This window comes from Triticum aestivum, chromosome 1D, assembly GCF_018294505.1.
Source record: "Triticum aestivum cultivar Chinese Spring chromosome 1D, IWGSC CS RefSeq v2.1, whole genome shotgun sequence".
In the NCBI taxonomy this organism is placed as follows: Eukaryota; Viridiplantae; Streptophyta; class Magnoliopsida; order Poales; family Poaceae; genus Triticum; species Triticum aestivum.
The window spans coordinates 7,799,309-7,813,436 of NC_057796.1; the positions used below are offsets into that span (position 1 = coordinate 7,799,309).

A 14,128-nucleotide genomic window follows, 5' to 3' on the forward strand; every position below is an offset into this window, starting at 1 on the left:
CTGCAATCCCATCACTATTTATTTGTTATTCCCTACTAAACTAGCTAGACAGCAACTAGCTATATAAAATAGTACTCCATGGCCATCTTATTTTGTTGTTCTGTAATGTGAAAAGCAGGTCGGAAATCAGATGATGAATAAGCCAGATTCCTTTGTGCTTGCTTGGTTGCCATGGTTTGGCGCAGGATTCATTAGTGTCCGTATGTGCTTTCCTATGTGCACTCTTTGCTTGTTTGCTGTCCCTGACTCCAAGTGATGTAATAAGGCACCGCATCTTTGCTTGGTGTGGTGCTTATTTGTCTGTGTAAGAAGGACGTGTAATCTTTAATTATGCTGTTTCGTTCAGCTGACAGTTGTGCTATTCATTCAATCAAGAGGTATTATTCCCTGCAAAAAAAAATCAACAGGTATTATGATGTCTGCACGGTATGATTTAACTTGACCTGCATTTTCAAATTGTCGTGGCCGGCACCTTTATTTTGTTTAGCCTTTCGAGATGGGACTGGATTTTCAACACCCGGATGTCTAGACACCCTGCTATCCACAGTACCCATTTCTTTTTCTTTTTTCTTTTGAGAACCTCACAGTACCCATTTCGTTGTGATATTTGCCGGGTCGTGCACCATCATTTGGATTAGTGGGCTGGGTGAATAGTAAATGGATGTGACAATACATCTTTACCAATGTAGGGAACTGTTGGCCACGTAGGGCGTGTTTGGTTGCAGTAGTCAACAGTACCTGCGTTGCATACACATCTCAACCCAGCCTGGCTCTTAAAAAACAGCCTTATATGCGACATCTGCGAGTTGTTTGGTCGCCTGCATGGACTTCCTGCATTAGGGGATCAACTTTGGCATGTTATTTGGTTGCCCGCATTGGGTATGATTAAGAGCTAGCACTTGCACTTAGCACATAGGGTTAAGAGCTAGCAGAGGAAGGGGAAGAAGAAATGCAGTGTGCGCCGGACCATGGCGACTGCGGTGGATAGTGGCCATGGCGCCGTGTCCAACATGAAGAGCATGGAGTCGTGCGCGAGCGACCCCGTCGGCGGCACGGCGAGCGACACCATCGACGGACTAGTTGCGGTGCTCGCGCAAAGACTGTTGACAGAGGAGGAGAATGCAGTGATCGCACCATGGTATCGTCAGTGCAATGGACGAGAGAGGATGCTGAGATGATCGACGCCGAAAACGACTCCAGTGTAGTAGGGCGAGAGGGAGGAGGCCAAGATGATCGACCCCGTCGACGGCGCGGCGAACTGCAGTGTGCACAGAGGCAGAGGACACAAGAAAGCAGTGTGCACGACATTGCAGCGTCAGTGCAGTAGGAGGATGACAGAGAGTAGGCTGAGATGAGCGCCACCGGAAACGACTCTAGTGTAGTAGGATGCGGGCAAGGAGATCAAGGGGAAGGGCGTCGATGTCGAGAGGGACAAATAGGAGGGGTTTGAGCAGAGGACAGAGGAGCTCCACATGGCGGCGTGAGTGCACTAGACTGCTGTTCAAGGAGAGATGAAGTTACGATCGTCGAAACCAAAAACTTACAACACGAATGTTGTGCGGAACTGCTGTTCAAGGAGAGATTAGACATGGCGGCGTGAGTGCACTAGACTGCTGTTCAAGGAGAGAGGAAATTTCAAGCGATTGATCGTGTGCGACGAATCTGACAAAATTCGTCCAGAATAGCTCCAAACGGAAACACGAAATAAAGAACTTCCGGCCGACGAAACTACAAACCAATCGCCTGAATGGAACCGTAGCATCGAGGTGCATCTTTTTTGTGTAGAGCTTACCTCGAATCGAAGCACCGTTGTGTAGATCAGAGGGACAAGGGAGAGAGGAGATTAGAGAGAAACTTACTAAGGTCGAAGAAGACCTCACGTAATCACCTCGCATCCCTCCGGTCTCCACTTGTGCAGGGGCCCGCTCGCTTGCGCTCGCCTCGACCTGGCTCGCAAGAAACTGCCGATCTGAGCGTTTCCAACGAGGCAGACCCAGAGGTGCTTTAAGTTCCGTGCGATGCAGGCCCAACAGTGAATCCAGGCAACCAAACAGACCTCTTCATTCCCGCGCGGGCCTGGTTGGGCCTCATGCAGGCAACCAAACACGCCCATAGAGATTCTCCATGCACATGTCACTATTGCGGGAATGATGTTGTTAATAGTTCCAGCCACACCGCTTATATTCAAGCAATTATTTTTCTCTCCCACAGCCTCTGTTTTCTGACATTTCTCTGTCTCACACATGGGCTACCAAAGAGAGGCCCTCATCTTACTTCTCTCTCCGTTCACAGCCTCTCTCTTTTTCATGGAAAATAGTTCTTTTCTATCCTCTCGTTTGTCTCTCTCACGGCCACTCTTCCATGGAAAATAGTTTTTTATATCCTCTCTCTTATCTCTCACAGCCTCCCTCTCCCATGAAAATAAGTTATTTTCTATCATCTCTTGTCTCTCTCACAGCCTATTTCTCCTTCCATTCCCGGGCTCATAAGAGCATCTACAACCGGACCTCTCAAACCCACCTCATACGCCCGGGCGGGCCGTCTGATCACTGCCGGGTCACGATTTTTTGACCCAGACGGGCCCCTCAAACGCTCGGGCCAACCGGCACCCCCCATATCCAGCCCAAATACAAATATAGGGCCGATATGGTGGCCGTCCGGGCACGCCCGCCACGTCGGACCCAACAACCTGACCACATCCCAAATTGTACCAAATCCGCCAAACCCTTCCTCCTCCTCCCGCCGCCCTTCAACCATTCCCGCGCCGGGATCCTCGCCGCCCTCCATCCTTGCTCTCAATCCTCACCTCTGGTCCCGATCCACCGCCGGAGATGTCGTCCAGCCCGACCCACGCCGCCGCGATGGAGACGCAGTCCGCCTCGTCCATCGGCGGCGTGATTTCGTCTCCGGCGACTTGCAAGGCGGAGAACGTCGCCCGCAAGTTGCGGCGACGCCGGCAGCGAGAGAGGGAGGCGGCGGCGGCGCTGGGAGGTTCGGACGTGGTGGAGCAGCTGTCTCCTCCGCCGCACCCGGATCCCCGCACCCCTTCCCTCCTAGCGCCTACGCAGATTACACTATCCGACCCAGTTGGGAAAGAGGATGATCCGACCGCCGGTTGGGCCATTCCGAACAGCTTTGCGACCACACAGATGCCGGCGGTCGACATGTGTGACTCGCCGCAGCTCGTTCAGGCGCGGATGAGCACGGGCTCCTGAAGTGCCCGGGCTGCCCTCAACATGTTCGACGGAATGACCGAACAAGAGTCGGTGTGTTTTCTTTGCTCTTGTCCGATCAGATTTTAGCATACTCCACTAGTTCGTTCCATTAATGACCAATTCTTTTAAACTATAATCATGTAGGAGGCGTTCGTGTCGAACATGATCAATGACAATGAAGATCCGACCGAAATGGAGTATGAATTGGAGGCCACCACCGCATTTAAAGTTGGGAGAACATCCGATTCGAATCCGAGCAAGAAGAAGAAGAAGACCAAGACACCGAAGGCAAGAGGTCTGGCATTCTCAGGATTTGAGGATAACTTGTTGGTCAAAGCTTGGTTGGCCACAATGATGGATCCAATATATGGCACCGAGCAAAAGGGAAACACCTATTGGACGAAGATTTGGAAGGAGTATCACGACCAAAAGGAGCATGTGGAGCCGCATCCTATCGTGACCACTCGTAATGTGGCATCTTTCTAACATCGTTGGGGGATCATTCAAGGGGAAGTGAACAAGTATGTCGGCTACTACTCACAAGTGACCAAACGCCTTCAAAGTGGGATGGGAGTCGCAACTCACGTAAGCTCGATTGCCTCATCTTGTTGTCCATTCCATATGCTTCTTGTGTACAGCTTCGAGATGCTGCTGCTGCTGCTGGAGATGGCCGACAGGACAAGGAACACCGATCCAAACGCGGGGAGCTCAAGCCAGGCGAACTACCCATCATGGCCTCATGGGTTTACGACCGTCTGACTCGGAAGAAGTGGGCGAGATATCTCTTGCTGCTGTCGACATGCACGAGCTTCAGAAGAAGCTATGCGTTGTCGGATTTTGGTACATTCAGATGAGGTCTAGCGATCGGCCAACGATGGGCAAGGTCATACAGATTCTGGAGGCCCAGGCTGACGGCCTGCAGATGCCTTCGAGGTTATTGTTCTGCGACGAAGGGCACATCCATGTGGAGGACTCTTACCATTTCACTTCAGAGCCGACGGTGGTCTCAGAGCAGGAATTGACTGCAGGGTACGAGGAAGACAATGTGTGAGGTATATATACAATATGTGCTGAAATCCATTGGTGCTCCCGAGAGCGGGCACTCTTGCGCGGGAAATGTTTTTTCAAATGCCAAAAAAAATCCAACACAAATTCTATGTGTTCTTTGTCACATTCAAATGCTACATACAAATTTATAGGCAAAAGACTGAACATTTTGGCCTATGCAAAGAAAAACACCAAATGTTACCCTAAATTTGATGTTTTTTTTTCACCAGCGAAACACCGCTGCTCCATTTCGCATGAAAATTTGTAAGGATGTTTGCAACACTAACACGAACATCTACAAAAAATTCAGAATTTTTTTAAAACATTTACTATATTTTTTTGTGTGTACTATACACGCCGGAGCGCGCGCTCCGGGGAGCCAAAACGCCATTCTCCAATGTGTGGTACTATAATTAATGTGTGTATATGTATGTATCATGAAGTGATGCACTTATCCGTAAAAGGTTATGGTTGTAATAGTACCAACCCAGTATAAATGCTTTGTACAAACTGCCTTGCTTGCTGTGCAGAGTAACTTCAAATAAAGTTTGAAATCTTGCATCAATCTATTTGTTCGTTCATTAATTACTCTTCATATAAATTCTGATAGAAAATATTGCTCGAACAATAAATTCTTGATACAAATAAGTTTGTGAGAGGTGACAAAAGGTTTTTTTTTTGGTTGAGAAACATATTTGGAGAAAATTTGCATTTCATTCTGCTGGCAATAACATACACTATGGATGAACATTGTCACTGGGGACCTACTTTGCATAGATTTTTCTTCTTTTGTGCTCCCTCTGTAAATAAATATAAGAGCATTATAGAGTATATGATAGATCTGTAATACCATTGGTTTACTTACCTGCAGAGACATTAAAGATTGCCATACATTATGATTCTGGTGCGACGGATAAGTTTTTTTTCCTGGATATATAACAGAACGGAAGCACCACTCAGCTCCCAATTTCATCACTTTGTTGATTGAAATACAGTTTTAGCTTACAGCAACATCTCTAATCTCTCATGAACAAAGTTGAGCATGCCAAAGAAACCAGCTAGGAAACAGAAACTACACACATATTTGCATTGTTTGCATAGCCGGTCCGTCATATTCCCTACTTCAGGTCTGCGCACCGCCAAACACGCGAACGCATAGTTGTTTTTCTTCTTTGCCATGCCCTTCCTGGATAAAAATCTTTCATGCCACTTGTTCTGAAGCTGCTATTTTTGTTGTCATCTGCTTTGTAGTACTGGCAAGTGGCAGCCCAAGTGCAGACTTGCCTTCCTGCCCCAGTCCTCTGCTTTCTGTTACGTATTAGAGGAACAAATAGAGATATATCAGTTAACTTTAAAAGTATACGATTATTTATTTACTTATTACTCTTAGATGCAAACTCCGGCGGAAGTAGATGTTTGAACCAGTCCTCGGAAAGTTGTCCTTTTTTTGTGACGGGAAGGTGAGAAAAAAAAAACACAATATTTCTTTTGGTAGAAGAAAATATTCTTTCGGACAAAAAAGGAACTTTGCATTATTGGATGAACACTCATCAACGCCACTGAGAAGATAACATGCATACACTCGCGACAAATGAGACCCCCCAAAAAAAACCAATAACAGGAGCGTAGCTCAGATCCCCAATTTCATCATGAAATTAAATAAAGCAGCATGGCTCTCATGAGCAATGTTTACCATGCCTGCTGAATAATGAGGAACACATACTTGTATATTACAGCTTGTATATTACACTGACAAGCTAGAAAGATGGGTCAGCCAAGAATCGCTACCACTCCTGTACAATGATCGCACGAGGTACATGCGTACCAGCAGACATGCTGAAGCTTTTGTAACGATGCCAATAAAAGTAGCTAGGCAACAGAAACTACCACTAACTGATGAGGAGAAACACTCATTCCACACAGCATAATGTGGAAGAAGACGCATGGGTTGGCATTGTTGCAGAGCTTCCCCTTCAGGATTGCCCACGGCCAATCATGCCAAGTCACATTTACTCCGTCCATTCAGAAATAACAGACGTGGTTTTGAACTAAAACCACGTCAGTTATTTCCAAACGGACGGAATATTTTTCTTCTTTGCAGCTAGCAAGTCGTCAGGCTCATGGAAATGTAACTCTATATTTGCCTGATCGACCCACAGCAGATCTTCTTATATGTCTTCGACGAAAAGCATGACAAAGCTCATATATAGCAGTAGTAACAAGGAATGGCCCAGATTTTCATTGAGAAACTGATGTACCAACTAACAACCACATCACCTCAACGTCCTTGGTCTCCTCCCTAGTGAGCAAAATGTGTCTGATAATAATCGCAAAAGAGTCGATCGGTCAGTCAGTCAGGGGAGTGAATGAATCTTCCTATCTTTGTCAATGCTAGTAAATAGGACAGGCGGCTCAGCCTATTTATTTAGGATAAATATGAAAGGCACACATCGGTTTTCTTTGACATACTTTAAACAAAAGAGCTATTTAGTTATATTAACAGAGAACAAATTGGTTTCCCAAGAAAAAACAGAGAACAAATTGGACTCAGATTCAAGTCCACGAGGACCGAACCCCGGCTGGTGGAAAACATACATATCCTAAATGCAATATAAGACACACTAATATGAGGGCTATTCAGCTTGCATATTTCTGTTTCTAGTATAGGTGAAGAAGATACACATGAACATGGAGAGGAATCACATCAATTAGCTTTAGTTCACAAATTCGTGTCAGCCATCGCTAGCTACCAACTAATTTAATTATGCAAATATAATATACGCACCAAAGATGAAACAGCGAACCCTGACCTGCAAGCAGTGATGATCACCTAATCCTTTTCCCCGACTCCTTTCTGGCTTAGTATAACCATAACATTCCTTATGTGGCTAATCTTCATTACATCTTCGCTGCATTCATCTGAATCTCTGTTCTGCCGGAGTTTCTCTATTAGCTCTTCTGACGTGTCTTTCAAACCTAATCTCTCAAGGGCTGCAAGGTGTTCGATGCCATCAGGAAGAAACTTTAGCTCTGGACAGTCTGCGAAAAATAGCTCAACCAGGTTTTGCATTGCACCCTTCTCAATTCCAACTTGGTTGAGCTGTGCTGCGCCCTGTATCCATAGATGCTTAAGTTTTGGAAATGATCCTACATAAAAATCCAACCTCTTCCCTTCAAAAGCCTTTAGTAGGCAAAGTAGGCATAGACCACGTAACACAAAGAGACTGGAACAGGTTTGCTCATCAAAAAAACCGAATGACAGGGTCAACCGAGTGAGGCTATTAAGGTGTGAGCAAGAAGAGAAAAGTTGAGGCATCAATCTTTTTCTAGCTGCCCTCCTAAACTAAGCCAAGAAAGGGATCGAGGTAAATGTAGCCCTTCCAGTCGCAGTACCTCATTCTCAGCTGCAGTGCTGATTCCAAGATGAACAAGATGGCACATTCTTGTGATAGCATTGCTCAAGTCAGCGGAGTGTTCACTTCTCACATTGCAGGCACTGAATGTTCTTAGCTCTGTCAGAGCTCCAACTTCGCGCAGAAACTCTGGAGTGGCATTGATGAACTGAAGAGCCTGCAGTCCTGCCAAGTATTGTATGCCATTAGGCACCTTGACCCCACCAATATTTCCCATTTCTGGTATGCGAATTGTGATGATCACCTAATCCTTTCAAGAAGTCCATTCTGGCTCCGTATAACTCTAACATTCCTTATGTGGCTAATCTTCATTACATCTTTGCTGCATTCATTTGAATCTCTCTTTTGCCTGAGTTTCTGTATCAGCTCTTCCAATGTGTCTTCCAGATTTAATTTGTCAAGGGCCGCAAGGTGTTCCATGCCATTAGGAAGAAATTTTAGCTTGGGACAGTCTCTAAGCGATAGCTCGACGAGGTTTGGCATCGCACCCTCCTCTATAACCACTTGGTGGAGTTGTGGTGTGCCCCGTATCCATAGACGCGTAAGCTTTGGAAATGACTCTGCGTAAAAATTCAATCTCCTCCCTCCAAAAGCCTCCCTTAGCGCAAGAAAGCGTAGACCCCGTAACACACACAGACCGGAAAAGGTTTGCTCATCAATACTGGAGAATGCCAGGTATAACCGAGTGAGGCTATCAAGGTGTGACCAAGAAGAGAAAAGCTGAGGCATCGTTGTTTTTTCTAGCTGCCCTGTTAAACCAAGCCAAGAAAGGGTAGGAGGTAAATGTAGCCCTTCCAGCCGTAGCACCTCATTCTCAGCTGCAGCACAAATTTCGAGATGAAAAAGATGGCTCATTCTGGTGATAGCATTGCTCAAGTCAGCAGAGTGTTCACTTCTCACGTTGCAGACACCGAATGTTCTCAGCTCTGTCAGATCTCCAACTTCACGCAGAAACTCTAGACTGGCATCGACGAACTGAAGAGCCTGCAGTCCTGTCAAGTGTTGCATCCCATTAGGCACCTTGACTCCGCCTACATTTACAGCTTCTGATGTGCTAGGAGGGCACGCATACAGGTACCTCAACTTCCGAAGCTTCACAACATTGTTTGGCAAATACATCAGCTTAGATTCAAAAGCATCCAAAACTTCCAAGTTTTGTAACCTCCCCACTGCTTCAGGTAGGCTTTCGATCTCGGTATCTCTAATGCCCAAATAACGCAGATTAAACAAGTCGAATACCTCATCAGGCAACATTTTGATACGGGTACCTTGCAGATCCAATGTCGACAGTAGGTTCGAAGATGTTAGGATAGGCTTCAGCAAATCAACATTGATATACTTCTCAAATACATGGAGCGCACGAAGTTGTGTTGTACCAGATAGGCTCAGTTGTTCAATGTTCCCCCCAAGAACCGATATGCGACGTGCACCCTCTACAGAGAATGCCCTAGTACCACCAGAGCCATTATAAACTTTACCAAAGCATTCCTCCTTGGCTTTGTTGAGGGCAAGAAGGCGTATGACATCGTGCATCCGACACCATTTCAGTCTTCCAGCATAATTCCTTTCCACTACCTGTAATAGGCTTCGGTTCACAAGCTCAACCAAGTATCCCTCTGCCACTTCCTCCAATGTTTTGCTCTCATCTGTTTCCCTGATAAATCCTGCCGCAATCCACTGCCTCATTGTCTTCCTCCTCTGTAATACATAATCTTCTGGGGATAGTGCACAATGTAAGAAACAATTCTTCAAATCATACGGAAGGTCCTCCAAGCTGACCTTTAGGATCATATGAGCATCAGGCATCACATCTTTTGCCAACTGCGAATCCAAACCCCTATACACGTTCTCCCATTCGGCGGGAGTTTGGGGTTTGCAGGAGAGTAGGCGACCAATGCATGAAATAGCAATAGGCAAGCCTTGACACTTTGCTATGAACTTTGAAGCCAATTCTTGCAACTCCGGTGGACACCGTTGGTCAACATCATTCCAAAAAGCTCCTTTGCAGAACAACACCCAGGAGTTACGTGCTTTTAGAGGTTGCAAGTGAATTGCATGCTCCCTAGTTGCCAAGCGTGACACTTCATACTTTCTTGACGTAATAACAAATCGGCCTATGCAGTTTGAAGTTGGGAAGACATTCCTTATCTCTGACCACACAAGCGGAGTCCAAACATCATCCAGGACCAAGATGTACTTTTTACCTTGAAGGTGGTCATGGATGGACTCTGCTAGGCCTCTCATCTCAACATTGGCAACATCGACTTCGACGTCGAACGCAGTGGCAATCTTCTTCAGCAGGTCTTCAAGACAGTAACTCTCTGACACGGTTACCCATGCCGTGGCATCAAAATCCAACTTGACGGTTCTGTACACATGAGCAGCGAGAGTGGTTTTACCAACACCAGGCATCCCCCACACCGTGGTGACTTTGCTGCTGCTCTGCTCCAAATCATCGCCATCACCACCGGCGCCAGGGGTCAGCCACTTCACCAACTTTCCCTTGTTCTCCTCGATCCCCACAAGATCCTCATCTCTGGTGAAGTGTAGACCCTTACCTTGACTCGTCGATTTGGCAGCAGGTGAAGGTCTGATGGTGTAATACTTCTTCCTCCGATTGGCATCTTCCAGCTTGGCTTCGATTTCTTGGAACTTCGCTGCCAGGCGGTACCAGGCCTTGATATGCTTGAGCCGCTTCCTGGTCTTGCCGGCGAACCCTCCATGCTTGCAGTCCTCCAGCTTGTAGGTGAACTCGTCGGCGACGTCCTCCATCTGGAAGGCGAGGCGCCTGATCTCGCCGACGAAGACGGCGGTGGTCATGTCGGTGTCCTTGAACAGCTCCGCCTCGTGCAGGTAGGCCTGCATGCTCTCCAGCTCCGCCTTGGACCGGCGGATCTTGCCGAAGACGTCCCTGAGGGCAGCGGCTTCTTTGGCGACCAGCGACCAGCCGAAGGACGCCGCCTCTGTCGCTAGCGCCGCGCCGAGCGTCGCCACCACCAGCCCAACAACACCCTCCGCCATGGTTCTTGAGGTTCAGCCTGGACGACACGAGCAAGCTTTGCGGCCCGCTCGTGGCCCGTTCAGGACCGGACCGTACGGTCCAGGCCCGGTAGAAAAACATGACGATCCGGGCCCAGAAATACAGACCGCGAAAAGTTCAGTCCGGTCCGGTCTTTAACCGGGCCGACCGAGCAGACCGATGGTGCAAGGCCCATGAAAAGGCCATCTGGCTAGACAGAGCGAGCGACCCCCCTCTCCTCGTTCCATTCCCCCTCCTCCTGGGTCGATTCCCTTCTCGTTCTCCTCACAGCGCCTCCTCCTCTCCAATCCCTAACCCTAACCCTAAGGCGACGGCGCCGTCGCCCGCGGCCTCTCCCCTTCACCAACGGCGCCATCTCGTCCGAGTCCGAGCTGGAGGAGCACGTGTACGTCGGGGATGCAGCAAGGCCAGCATGCCATCGGTCCCGCCTTCCCTGGTTCCTCGCCGAGCGCCACGAAGAGGAAGAGGTAATGTTTGAACAAGAAACTTTTGTCCCACTAAGAGTTTCTGAATTTTCTGAAGATGAATCTAAGTCTCCCTCGCCGAACTGAGATGATTCAGTGCTAGAGACTTAGATAGGAGATCTGGAGATGTAGTGTTTGAACAAGAAACTTTTGTCCCACTAAGAGTTTCTGAATTTTTTGAACTAATGTAAGAGTTTCATGAGATGTAGTGTTTCAACAGCAAACTTTAGTCAGGAGATGTTGTGTTTCAACAAGGTTTTCTATGCTATAATAATTAAATAGTGTGCAGCATATTTCTGTGCATTATACATTGTGCATGACATATTAGAGACCAGCGGTAGATTTCACCAAAGAAGAACAACTAGGAAAGCTCCGCTGATACACTAGTAATTTGAGAGGCAACATCACTGTACAAACACATACGAACATGAATTTTTAGATGGCGTTTGCTACTATGGTGACTGACAGTGAAGCGTATGGTTACGGTTGATGGCAATGGCATGCCTGAATGCATTTTAGCAAGAGCAAGAGAATGCCAGTATATGCATATGTAGTGTTTCAACAGCAAACTTTAGGCAGGAGATTATACTGACAAGTGACAATAGTTTCTGAAAAAATGCTTGATTGCGCACTATTGCTAGATGACCATATGTTTGTTTGCACTAGTACTAGATGATTTAACATGTTTGGTCAGGAGATGTAGTTCTAGAGAGTAGACAGTATGTGCCGAACAAGGTTTTCTATGCTACAACAAGTAGAAGATGAATTATTTGCACTTGATGGTTGATGTACTGACTGTGGATATTATGTGCTGTTTTTTTGCAGAGAATGGTGAAGGAGAAGGGAAAGGGTGCTGGTAAGGAGAATGGGAAGGCGAAGGGTGCTGGTAAGGAGAATGGCAAGGCGAATGGGAAGGCGAAGGCAAAGGAAAAGAGCTTGAATTACCTAATTAGGCAAGATTCGCCGCTGCCTCTGCCGGTTCCGAGGAAGAAGAGCAAACCTAAGGTGCAGATTAGGAAGGAGAAAGACTTTCCCAATGCCCCAATGGGAGAGTTGATTTGTAGCTTAAAAAAACACCCTCCACCTCCTCCGCGTCTCCCTGACCGCACCGGTGCCGGCGTGCGTGCCGCGGAAGCCGCTGCCTCCGGCTCCGCAATCGGCTCCGAGCTGCCTCATGCATCTACTATTGTATGATTGCTTTACTTGATGCTTGATGTAGCCATATTTCCATATAACCATATAGTTGTTGTTTTCCTTATTTGTGCGCTCATGTGTGTAGGTGGTAGAGGACGAGGAGAAGGAGGAGGACGACGAGGACGAGGAGAAGGAGAATGAGGAGGACGACGAGGACGAGGACATAGATGAGGACAAGGACAAGGAATATGAGGAGCAGAATCTGTTTGTGGTTCCTCCATTGCAAGCGGGTGCTGATATGTCATATTACATCCATTAGTAAGCTTATCACTATGTGATGCCTAAACAGTAGAACACAGCCTAGGTAGTAGCTAACAGTAGTGTTGTTGTTGTACTTTTGCTTAATTTACTCTCCAAAACCAGCAGATGCCTAAACATACACTGCCTCACAATAAATAGGACCTAAAAGCAGCAAATAGACACTGCGTGGCAACAAATAGGACCTAAAAGCTGGCCGGTCCATTCGGTCCTCTCGGGCCTGACCGAGCTGGCACCCCAACGGTCCGGTCCCAGAATACCAGCTCGTTGTACAGCTCGGTCCGGTCCGGACCGGACCGCCGGCGGCCGGTCCAAACGCCAGCTCGGACCGGGCCCGGACCGGCCCGGACCGTGTCCAGGCTGACTTGAGGTTGAGGCTTTGAGCTCAGATGTGCAGGATTCTTGCTATCGGAGGAGCAGTTTGACTGGTACCGGAGGAAGAGGACGAATGGAACATATCTATAATACAAGTGGTACAACGCGCGATCTGATCTGACGAATATTATTCAAGTATAAGAGTACGCGGTGATAAGAGTGAATTTCGTGCGAAAGAGCCTCCGGCTCGCATATAGCCCTTGGATCAGATCCCTCCAGCAGAGCATCTCCCTGCACGCGTCTTCGTCCTACAGCCGGTCTGTTAGCATTTCTAACCGATCCCTTAATCCCGCCGTAGGGAGTATATTTGGCTTTCATCTCGTCCAAACCGAACCTAGCCGATCCTTTATAACCGTTAGTGGAGTAAAATCCCCAACCTTCTCCATATATTTACTCAGGCTCGCCGCGGCCGAGTAAAATTTCCCCATTCTCTCTTCCTCTCCCCCGCCTCCTCTTCCACCCCCCCCAACCCTCCCCCCTCACCCCCACCCCCGCCCCGATCCCCTACCCTCCCTCCTCCCGATGGTTGGACGCGGTGGCCACCGGTCCCCTATGCCGACCCGCAGCGCGGATCCGCGCCGCCACGCCAGCGGGTCGTCGTCCGCGGCTGCTTCGAGTCGCCGCCGCCGCGCCTCCCACGCGGTTTGAGGACTTCCCGGACCACCATCCGCTGCGGCCGCCGATGAGGACCTACATGGGCGTCCGACAGTGGTCGTGGCGGACGCGGGTGGCCGAAATCACCGACCTCGAGACCCACAAGCGGAAGTGGGTCGGCTCCTTCCACACCGCCGAGCTCGCGGCCATGGAATATGACCAGTGGCAGGTCCGATTCCACGGTCGTGACGCGCGGCTAAACTTTCCCTTCGGCACGGCTCCGGTCCACCTCGTCCCGCCGGAGCCGGGGGTGGTGACCACAAGGATGGCACGGAAGGACAGGGAGGCAAGGGAGCGCCTGTCGTGGAATAGTCACGACAGATGTCCTCGTGAAAGGACTTAGTCGTGGAGCCATCGCAACTAGGAAGCTTAAAGGGGTTAAAGCGGGACAAAGGACACGAGGGTTATACTGGTTCGACCCCTTACGGTGAAGGAAAAAGCCTACTCCAGTTGAGGTGGAATTACTAG

General features: G+C 48.3%; 2 protein-coding genes across 2 annotated transcripts; one reads left to right on the top strand and one right to left on the bottom strand.

Moving 5' to 3' along the window:
- Positions 1-7,092: 7,092 nt before the first annotated feature.
- LOC123156761 (disease resistance protein RPM1) lies at positions 7,093-10,696 on the bottom strand. The gene is made up of 2 exons (XM_044574942.1): positions 8,270-10,696; positions 7,093-7,443 (listed from the first exon to the last, which is right to left on the bottom strand). The coding sequence occupies exons 1-2, from the start codon at positions 10,694-10,696 to the stop codon at positions 7,093-7,095; spliced, it is 2,778 nt and encodes a 925-aa protein (XP_044430877.1).
- Positions 10,697-10,928: 232 nt separating this feature from the next.
- On the top strand, positions 10,929-12,750 carry LOC123162364 (coiled-coil domain-containing protein 96). Its single transcript, XM_044580156.1, has 3 exons — positions 10,929-11,182; positions 12,005-12,367; positions 12,459-12,750. Exons 2-3 carry the CDS (start codon positions 12,008-12,010, stop codon positions 12,630-12,632), a joined length of 534 nt encoding a protein of 177 aa, XP_044436091.1. The 5' UTR covers positions 10,929-11,182; positions 12,005-12,007; the 3' UTR covers positions 12,633-12,750.
- The last annotated feature ends 1,378 nt before the right edge of the window (positions 12,751-14,128 follow it).

Coding starts and splice junctions, on each gene's coding strand:
- LOC123156761 (XM_044574942.1), bottom strand. CDS start 10,696: ATGGCGGAGGGTGTTGTTGGGCTGGTGGTGGCGACGCTCGGCGCGGCG. Junction 7,444..8,269: donor GCTTTCTTGCGCTAAGGGAG/GCTTTTGGAGGG, acceptor TGCCTACTAAAG/GCTTTTGAAGGGAAGAGGTT.
- LOC123162364 (XM_044580156.1), top strand. CDS start 12,008: ATGGTGAAGGAGAAGGGAAAGGGTGCTGGTAAGGAGAATGGGAAGGCG. Junction 12,368..12,458: donor TGCCTCATGCATCTACTATT/GTATGATTGCTT, acceptor TCATGTGTGTAG/GTGGTAGAGGACGAGGAGAA.